At 39.3% G+C, this 9,963-nt stretch overlaps 3 protein-coding genes across 3 annotated transcripts; all 3 read right to left on the reverse strand.

Annotated features, from left to right (window-relative positions):
• Positions 1–420: 420 nt before the first annotated feature.
• Positions 421–4,543, reverse strand: LOC112574583. The gene is made up of 6 exons (XM_025255763.1): positions 4,368–4,543; positions 3,968–4,075; positions 3,767–3,836; positions 2,796–2,928; positions 2,441–2,549; positions 421–1,508 (listed from the first exon to the last, which is right to left on the reverse strand). The coding sequence occupies exons 1-6, from the start codon at positions 4,476–4,478 to the stop codon at positions 1,374–1,376; spliced, it is 666 nt and encodes a 221-aa protein (XP_025111548.1). The 5' UTR covers positions 4,479–4,543; the 3' UTR covers positions 421–1,373.
• Positions 4,544–6,435: 1,892 nt separating this feature from the next.
• On the reverse strand, positions 6,436–7,802 carry LOC112561288 (hibernation-associated plasma protein HP-27-like). The gene is made up of 2 exons (XM_025233676.1): positions 7,731–7,802; positions 6,436–6,846 (listed from the first exon to the last, which is right to left on the reverse strand). The coding sequence occupies exons 1-2, from the start codon at positions 7,800–7,802 to the stop codon at positions 6,436–6,438; spliced, it is 483 nt and encodes a 160-aa protein (XP_025089461.1).
• A 1,027-nt stretch (positions 7,803–8,829) lies between these two features.
• Positions 8,830–9,511, reverse strand: LOC112561293 (complement C1q-like protein 4). Its single transcript, XM_025233691.1, has one exon. The coding sequence runs from the start codon at positions 9,509–9,511 to the stop codon at positions 9,089–9,091; it is 423 nt and encodes a 140-aa protein (XP_025089476.1). The 3' UTR covers positions 8,830–9,088.
• Between the last annotated feature and the right edge of the window lie 452 nt (positions 9,512–9,963).

The raw sequence follows: 9,963 nt of genomic DNA on the forward strand, positions 1-9,963 counted from the left end.
TTTATTTTAAATTCTTGTTTCTCTCATATCAAGAAGTTTAGGCAACAGAAAATTACCACTAATTTATTGTATTTTTAAATTGCATCTTAAAGGCCAAACCTTTGCTGCCAAAAGAAAAGAATGTGTTCAATACAGACGAGGCTATGTAAGAGCACACGCGGAAGTCTTTAAAGAAGTCTGTGATTACACGTGGTCAGTCTTCGCTAAATGCTTTTATATGCCTGACAGTTACGTGGGGTGGAGGTCACAAGCAATGCTGAATTCATGAGGCGTCTTTCTCGCACGACCAGTACTTGCGGCAGATGAGAACAAAACTTGGTCGAAGAAACATATACTGTCATAGTTGAGACTGTCTGTGGTCTCCATTGTAAAATAATAATAATAAAAGGAGAAAATAAAACAGCATACATGACACAAAGAAAACGGAACCTGATATTTTTATTGCTCATGTTTCCCATTCGTTCCTCACTTTTAAAGCGGGGATAATAACATTTTGCAGGACCTTAGATTACTTTAGATTGTGACATTTGTACAATTGATAAAAACTCAACGCCACTCAAGAAACAGTGAAAAAAAACTATAGTGCGTGGCACTGTTAAAACTTGGTAACAATTGTCTTTTAAAGCAAGAAAGGTATTTAATGATCTATGCACCTCTGACGCGTTATCTTAAAAACACACAGTACTATGCAGAAAATATCCACCTTTAAAATATTGGGGGATTTTTCTTTTATCTCTTTAAACTGAACTCACATCAAAATAGAAACAACATGCAATTGGCGGAATTCTCTTCCTGTATAGGTTATGTGCTGTCTAACACCCATGTTCTGGTGTGTTTAAAAGGCCCAAAGCAATCGAGGCTATATGACAGTGGAAACATCAGCCCTGCAAAGCAGATGCCACTTCAACGGAAAATTCGTGAGATAGGGACAAGATCTGAAGACCAAATTCATGATCTCTATTTTCTTGTTGACAAGGTCCTTTCAGTCTCTGCAGTTTAAATCGACTATTTAGATCATGCCACAGCAAACAGCCCTTGTATTTTTAATGTAAAGCTCCAAAAGCCTAGTGGCTGTTCAGTAAATAATATATAAATAACACAAAAATATTCAAACATGCATGAATCAAAATATTACTCATTCAACATCCAGATTATAATATCATAATATCAAGAATACTTACAAATTTTTAAAAGTATCTCATTTTGCAACAGCAATGCATTAAATAAGGATTAGCCACAAAATAGTTTGTGCTCCATGTCTGTGATACAATGATCATGCATCTCTTCTTCATTCTCAGTCCTTTGAGAATACGTGTGACAGTTTTCAGTGAACGCAGTCTCCTGGGGATAACTGGACATGGTACACTTACTAGCTAGCCATTTTGTGAGGATACGTGAGACGTATCACCGGAGTGCAAGAGGCTGACATGGTGAGACAGCTGAATGGCTGTCTGGAACCTGGTCTGCAGGCTAGCTAATGCACTAGACAATTCCAGTAGATGGTTGTCCTGTAACAGAATACAAAGAAAGAGCAATAATAACTAGTTAATGGGAATATCATACTAATACTACAAAAATGAGTTAAATGACAGTGCATAATGGAATATGTTCTGTTAACAAAGAACTTTTTCTTAAGAAACTTACATTTGTGCAGAATTTGTTTTTAATGGCAAGTATTAAAGCGATTTTGTGAAATTTTTAATAAGTGACATGCACTTTTACACTAGATTTGTTATTCCACTTTTATTTCCTGATTTTTTAAAAGATTTTTGTTACCTGTCTCATTAGTGAAGCATAGTCTGTGCATAAAAGCATGTCATTGTTTCTTATCCACATTTTTAAATGGTTTTATTGAATTTTAATGGACCGTTGGAGCAGAGAATGCAGAGCAATAAAAATATTTAATTAAAATCAATTAATTTAATTTAATCAACTCCAGGATTTAATGCCAAAGACGCAGATAGTAACATTATCACAGCATAGACTTTCAGAGTCAGCAGTAACACGTATGCATGCATGACATACTTCAGAAGATAAGTTTGTGACCTTTATGCATCATATCTCACTGAAATTACTAGTGTGTATTAAAACTAGTCACTAGGCAGTCTGTGTCAGCACAAATATATAGCACTGCAATTAAATTCTGGTTCTTATCATTTTACACAAAAGTTCATTTGGACCTTGAACCACTGGCCTATGTGCATCGCAAAAGCCTATTTGGTTTTCTTTAAATGTGGTTTATGATTTTGCTTAGATACTTTACAATGAAAAATTCAGAGCCATTTATTTCTGTGCAAATGAATGTACCATGTCAAGCGCAACTTAGCTGATTATTTCCTAGTAGGACATGCCACAAAAATTATTCAGTTCATGAAAATCACAACCACCTCCTTGTTCTTCTATCTTCCACAAAGACATTTAAAAATTTTTGACAACTAACCACAACACCATCTGCAAAATCATGCTGCCTCAGCCATATTAGGTCATCAACATGGGAGGACAAGCTAGACAGCACAGGAGCAAGCTGGACAAACAGCTCACTAGCATGTCTGTAACACATCAGAATCTCTTATGGTGGTCTCTTAAACTTAAAGGTCATAATAACCTTATTAAGGTAACCACAACAAAATAACAACACTTCATGTGCATAGCAATATGTAGCTGATAAACATTCTTTAAAATGGTAAGAAGAAATTCTGAAGAGGTGAACTTGAAGAATTACAACAAATTAACCACTATCAAAAGTGTAAGAAGGGAGAGTCAAATACATTATAAAACAGCAATAAACGCTTTACTTGTGGAAAGCTGATTCCAGTCTGATAAAGTCCCCTGTGAAAGGCTGTTGTAGCTTAGTTAAGAAGAAGTCTCTGTGAGTGATCACTGACTGCAAATGGTCATTTAGTTCCTTCAGTTTTTCTGTTCTCTTCTCTGTAATAAAAGGTATAATTTTAATTATTAACTATTTCATGCTCTCTCATTTTCTGTTGTAGCTTTGTGTACAGGTGTTTCACTTGTACTGGTCATGGGGGAGAGCACACAGATGCAGCAGCTGAGAAGGGCTGCCAATCAGGCCTATCTTGAGCAATGATGAGCAGGTCCAACATAGGATCAACAGCCCAGCCCTTTACATTTGCAAGCCAGTTCTTCCTCTGGCCACTATGGTATCAACCACTCTCAAAGGTACTTTGATGAACATTTTTCGACAGTGATGTGTCAAGTGTCATGGTCAGATTAGACCAGCTTATGCCACTTGATTGTTTTAAATAGCGGTTCTTGATGTCTTTCTAGTGTGGCAGCAAATGCTTTGCACGAAGTCACTGGTTTTATGCTCCCTGTAGAAGACACTTGATCTTCCTCTCCCTGTTGGTAATCATAGTCCTTGTCTGACTCTGATTGCTGGATTTAGGTATATGAGGTATATGAGGATTGCTTAGGTTGTACAATAATAAACCTGCACCATACCCTGTCAAATCTAGTCATAGCCACTGTCGTCAGCTGTGAAACCTATTTTAAATCACTGAACACTGGCTCTAAACACTGGCACATCTGGGGGATCCAGGTGACAGGTGTACTCTGGCCACTAAACAATGGCTGTCAATTTAGTCTAGATTTTGTTTTGACAGTCATTAGTAACTTTTTAGTTAGAGGTTCGTCGCAGAGACATCGCAGATCGGTGTCGGTGCACTACTGTACAGTAGCAATACATAGTAGTGGCCTGAGTTATGTTTTATATCTTAAGATCACAGATGACAATTTTCTGACTTACCTATGATATCCAGGTGGGTCATGTCCCTTGTCTCAAAGTCTTGCATTCTTTTAAAAATCTCTAGATTGATCTGAAAATAATATTTAATCCTTTACACTGGTAATCAAAGGAAACAGGCAATATTTTTAAAAACAATGAAATGTGGGAACAACATCTGTAATGTTACATCTCGAACAGTTTGATTGCCTTCTATGAGTTTACCTTCTCCAGCTCTTTCTTCTGTTTCGTGATTTCTCTTTGTAGCTTGATGTGTTTAATAGATGGCAACTCAGCTACACAGCTTCTAATTCTATCCGCTTCTTCTCCATGCTGTGACAATCATTTCGAGAAAAATTAAGACTGCTGAAATGTAAATTTACACTTCTGCATCTGACATGGAATTATATCATTTTAAGTACGATATTGTGGTTCCTTTTAGTTTTTTTTTTTGTTTGTCAAAGGTAAATTATTAGTAATGACGGAAGAAAGCTTCAAAGTGCAATATTCATATCTAATGTTTTATTGACGTTTAAACAGTTAACAAATCTCAGTCACCGTAATCATCAAGAACACACAGACTGCAACAAATTCTTATCACTGACAGCCATAACATTAAACAAACTTTTGTGTATCCCATTCTTTCCGCCAGTGAAATCACATTCCTGAGACTCGTTGTGAATGGATCTTCGTTCGACCATGGATTGAACTTTACATTTGACATTTTTTCTGTCATTTCGTGGTAGAGCAATAAAGCCAGTTGCTATTCGCGTTTGAAATATGTTTCAAGTCGCTTAGAGTGATTTTGTACTTTCAGCACTAGAGAGTTCTGGAGTAATGATCACCTCCCTTGGTCAAATCTTGCGGATTGTTATGCACATTTTCGACAATTAATGTCCCTCCACGGACGAGTTTAAAGTTCATTATCCTTATGAATTCAAATTGCGCAAATTATTTTCAAATTAGTGCCTTGAGTATGAAAAAATGTCCGTGTTAACAGAATATAGCGTACTTCAAACATCTAGTAATATCAAGGAAAAGTTGGAAAAATAAAAGGTCTAAATAAAGAAGTGTACGTCCTTCGTAACAATGGTGATTTCACGACAAGTCTCATGATTCTAGGTTCCCGGCGAAAAAAAAAAGGGGTAAGCTGGTGTCAGATCCAGAGAGAAATGCATGCGTCGCTAAATTACCATCGCGAAAGATTTCTACTAATGGGAGACAACTCGTGTTACTGTCTGTGAAACATTTCAGGATTTATTTCCCTTTGTAAATGAAATCAGCTGTTTGGGCGTTTGTGACTATGTACAAGATAAACAGCGGATTGGTAGGGGTACATCTGGATGTACACATAGTTTACCTTCTTTTTCAGCGTCTAATAAACATTTGGTACTAGAAGGGTCATTCTGGTCCAGCTGTAAGATACGTACCTTGTGCCCTGCTACTTGGCAAATAGTGCTTCTTGCGATGCCAGACTGTTGCTCTGCGCGGTCATCTGGACTTTCGCTGAAGTGACCCGTTCTACCGTCTATCAGTGTGTTTACTGACGCGTCATCATTTCGTTTATAAACACACGATTCAGTCAGATCCAGAGCTAAGTGTTATCACAGTTGTTTCTGACTACCGGATGAATGCAGTTGTATCCATTGATGGATGTCACACAATGTTTTTTCGCTTGATTGTAGCGAGATTCCTTTCTGCTGCTTCTTTACAAACCTTTACCTCGAGGTTCTCTGCTTCAGCTCCAAAGGCTGCGTCATGTGCATTTTGTGTATTTCTTGTAGAGTCGATATATTGCATACTTGACTTTCCACTCCTATACTACCTGGCAGATTTGCTATTTAAGATTTACTTGCATTTTAACTTGGATTTTGCTGGGTTTTTATTTATTTATTTATTTTTTGTCTTCTCTTGACTGTCTGGACTCTTGACTCGACTTAGCTATAGACTTATACACGGTATAAGTAATGACATACCCGTGTTGTGTGATATTTTTTATCATTGAAACAGTATCAGTCTTTAGATGCCATCTTGGCAACATATTCAACTGTAAAATAAATAGATATCAAATAGAGTCCTATCGCTGCTCACACTGTCCTTACAGGTCAAGGAAAATAGTTTCGGTAGCTGACTATAGTTATAGAAATATTCTGTGTGGACCTACAAAGGTCGGCGTCAAAATGGCGTCCACTAGAACAAGACATGAAGCTTCGGCATCTTACAGACTCAATGCAAAAAAGTAGCTCGTGACATTACTTGTAGTGAGTAATACAATCATTCAAATCATTGGCAACATCTTTATCGTTTCGTACTTAAAACAGGGATTTTTTTTTAGGAAGACAGATTTAGACAATGCACTTAATCATATGCTTTATTATAAACATGTAAATCAAGATTAACAGCATATAGGAGGGAGGGCAAAAGATGACTTTTGATATACAATATAGTTGTAACAGTAACTTAAAACTAATTTGGTATGCAACATAGGGCCAGCGATTTGTGTTTGGATTGAAGATTAGTTTTACAAAAATATTGGGATGCATCATATCTCTACTTTTGACGAAAGACGTATTCAATGCAGCTGTTACAGTCATTTTTAGTTATTTGGAATACAGCATGAGGCCAGAAATGTTGATTAAAGATCCGTTTTACAAAAATATTGGGTTTCATCCTATCTTTGAAGTTGTCAGTTGTCAGTCTGCTCGGAGAAGGAAACCAGAAAAGGTTGTATAGGGGAAACCAAAGTAGGTCGCTTGAGTGTCGTCCCAGTTGCCCAGGTGAACCTTCTGCCCAGCGTTTACATGGACAACGGCTTCTGAGCTGACGCTGTCGTAGAACCCGTGTCTGCAGTCGGAAATGGAGCCCGCTACCAACGCGCCATCGACATAGAGGCCAGTGTGGACGTACTTGTTGAGGTCGGCGCACATAAAGTTGGTGTGGAACTGGTACAACCCCGACACGGGGGCTGTGAAGAAGCCTGTGCTCGCGTCAAATCCCCCGCCGGCATTGGTTCTGACAGTGGGCAAGACTATCGGTCCACTTGCTGTTGCAGACACGTCTTTAGGGCTGTAGACGTAGAAGGCCACATCTGTTCTGCAGTTTGCCTGCATAAAAAAGGGGAATGAAATAAAGCCAACTAGCTTGTTCATTTTCTTTAGTAACATTGAGAACCCCAGCAGCGAGGTCTGCGAGCAGGTAGCGATTCTCATGGGCGCAACAATAACAACAAAAGGAGGTGGGTAAAGGCAGTAGCCCTTCATACTTTCCCCAAGTTTCTCTGGAGTCGGGTGTTCATTACCGACAGCTGGAGGAGGTTTAACCGGAGCACCTGCGGTTCTGATGCTAGTGCTCCAACCTCTCATCTATCCACTTCCCCCTAAGTGCAAGAGATAGAATAAAAAACGATGAATCTACAGAGAAACAAACACAACTGCTCACCCAGATTAGCCTCCAATACAGCAATCCTGTTTTCTTGAGATGTCAGACTGTTCTGTTGGGCGGTCATCTGGGCTTTCATTGCGGTCACCTGCTCTGTTAGCTGACTGACCGCTGTCATCAGTGTGTCTACTGACACGTCGTCATTTCTCTTGTGGACATGCTGGACAGTAGGAGTGGCGCACAGAAGGACGATGCAGAGAACTGCGAGAGTGAAGTACAACCGAGCTGCCATTCAGCTGTTGGACTGGTTCTCACTATTGAAGGAATGCGACTTTGTCCCCGGCTTTCTACCTTCAATTACGATAGGATCTGCTGGTCTGTTTGTTCTAAAACGTGTGCATTGGGGTTCTTGATTTTTATAGCGATTTTGGCAAGGGCGGGGTCTGAAGCTTGCCTACTAAGCCTTCCATTCCTATCACACCTAAACGACTACATTTTTATATACCGTTTCCATGTCATTTAATTGTAATTTCTCGTGCAGGCGACACGTTCATTTCTTACTGGTCCTCAATGTAGTAGTTTGAGCGTTTACTAGACTACAATGACATACCTGAGCTGCGGGGCTGTTATCGTTCTTGATGTCAAGAGGACTTTTCTGGAGAAGTTGTATTACTGAAGACATGCTTTTATTAACCAATAAAGCAAATGCTTTCGCATAGAACTTTGTCTCTTTCGTGTCCAGCAGGGAGAATATACGTTAAAATACTGAAAAGAATTTTCTAAGATCACCAAAGCTCCAGATCATAATGTATTTTAACAGTCCTTATATGTTCTGCAATGTTTTAAATCACGATTGTGGCTGTCCTACTCCGCTGACCTGTTACACCTGGAAGCTTCTCACTTGTATATCAATCCTTGGTACAATATAATAACTGTCACCTGTAGCTATCGGCAGATTAATGTCTTTAGAGACTGTCTCCATATATTTTGATTGTAATCCGTGTTTTTCTTCAGTATTTTTCAATAGAAATATAACTTAAGCTTTGTGCACATTATGAAATACCTGCGTCGTCAGCTGCTACGGTATTCGCGGAAGAAAAACTTTAGCGAACAATTTGTTTTGTAAAGATTGTCACAAGCAAGCAACATAAGCTGGGGACTGAAGGTTTTAATGTTGGCGACATACCTTTGTTTAAGTAGTTAAGCCGGTTACATGGTTAAAAACTATCATCTTCTTTATGCCTACGGGAGCAGAGAGAATGAAGGTTCACTTCAGAACAAAAAGTTTTTTCTCATGCAACGTAGGGTTCAGGAGCTCGGATTATTTTGGTATCTCAGCTCTCCCCCAAACCACAAAAGTTGACAAGCATGCAGATGCTACTTTGTTTACGAGGTGGTTTGTGTATTTGTTTCATCTGTTTTTTATACCTCGGTTAACACGTGAAAACCTGCTTTGGCGGTTAAGTATACCTCATGGTACGCATATGCTTCAATGTATTTTTTTTTTTTCTCAGTGAATTATTAAGCCTTCTACCCATGACAAATCTGAAGAAAGAAAAAAAAGTTCGCCATGCTTGTTTGAAAGATGAAAATTTTCATTCCCGTTATGGCTTGCTAAAACTTACTTTGTAAACAAACTGCACATGTCAGTGACAGAATATATTTTATTTCCTTTCAGGCTGTAGGTCAGGAAATTCAAAATTCAAAGATTCTCTGACTACGAATTCATGCAAATGTGTATCTTTATTGCAATCTTTAAAGCAAGATTACTCATCAGTTTAAAAAAATCATACTATTTAAACAGAAGATTATATAAGCATCCTGTTCTAAATAAAAATTATTTTTTGCGGTTGTTCGACAAATATACAAGATACAACCAGCAATTTAGTTTTAGAATCAAACACTTTAAGAATACTTTTTCAAACATGCTTAGGCGAACTATACTTGGTATATTTCCATCGAGCGGTTTCAGTCAGCTTGAAGAAGGAAACCCGAAAATGTCGTGTACTTATGACCGTAGTAGGCAGAAGTAGAGTCGTCAGGGTTGCCCAGGTTGACCTTCTGGCCGGTCTGGACCCGAGCGATGACTTCAGTGCTGACACTATCCAGGTAGCCACGTCTGCAGTCGGACATGGAGCCCGCAACGTACACCCCGTTGACGTAGATGTCAGCGTGGACGTAGGTCGTGAGGTCGGCGCACATGAAGTTGGTGCGGAAGATGTACAGACCGCTGACGGGGGCTGTGAAGAAGCCGGTGCTGACGTCGTAGGCATTGGCCTCGTTGGTCTGGGCAACAGGCAGGACGAGTGGACTGTGTCCTCTGGCGTGTATATGGTCAACACTCACCGCATGAAAGGCGACTGTCCGCTTTAAACTGTCTGCAATGTACATTCAAACCATATTAACAGGTGAAAAGTATCAACTTGCTTTAGACTAGATCACGTGCAAGTATTGTCACTCATTTAGCAGCCCATCACTAGACTGTAGAAGCTATTCCTGTTATTCATAAAGACTTCAGATATGCCTTGACAAAGAGACTTCATGATGATTATTGGGAAGGTATTATACAACGAACGCACGTTATACAGAGGATTAAAGAAAGATGGTGAGACGAATACAATTGTTTATCTCACTCATTTTAGCTTCCAATGCTGCAATCCTGTTTCCTTCTGCTGTCATCTGGGATTTCATTGCCGTCAGTTGCTCTGACAGCTGACTGATCGTTGTCTGCAATGGGTCAGCCGCCAGTTCGTCGCTTCTCTTCTGCAGTCGGGACTCACCAGAAGTGATGGACTGAAGGGCGATGCAGAGAGCTGCAAACGCTACCCACCGCCAGTTCGCCA

The sequence above is a fragment of the Pomacea canaliculata genome, linkage group LG1, assembly GCF_003073045.1.
Source record: "Pomacea canaliculata isolate SZHN2017 linkage group LG1, ASM307304v1, whole genome shotgun sequence".
Lineage (NCBI taxonomy): Eukaryota > Metazoa > Mollusca > Gastropoda > Architaenioglossa > Ampullariidae > Pomacea > Pomacea canaliculata.

What these genes read in the sequence shown, in the direction of transcription:
- LOC112574583 (XM_025255763.1), bottom strand. Translation starts at nt 4,478, where the DNA reads ATGACAGAAAAAATGTCAAATGTAAAGTTCAATCCATGGTCGAACGAA. An exon ending in GACCCACCTGGATATCATAG is followed by an intron (nt 2,929 to 3,766) that starts GTAAGTCAGAAA and finishes CTTTTATTACAG; the next exon opens with AGAAGAGAACAGAAAAACTG. An exon ending in ATTTTGCAGATGGTGTTGTG is followed by an intron (nt 1,509 to 2,440) that starts GTTAGTTGTCAA and finishes ATTCTGTTACAG; the next exon opens with GACAACCATCTACTGGAATT.
- LOC112561288 (XM_025233676.1), bottom strand. Translation starts at nt 7,802, where the DNA reads ATGTCTTCAGTAATACAACTTCTCCAGAAAAGTCCTCTTGACATCAAG. An exon ending in ATAACAGCCCCGCAGCTCAG is followed by an intron (nt 6,847 to 7,730) that starts GTATGTCATTGT and finishes TTTTTTATGCAG; the next exon opens with GCAAACTGCAGAACAGATGT.
- LOC112561293 (XM_025233691.1), bottom strand. Translation starts at nt 9,511, where the DNA reads ATGTACATTGCAGACAGTTTAAAGCGGACAGTCGCCTTTCATGCGGTG.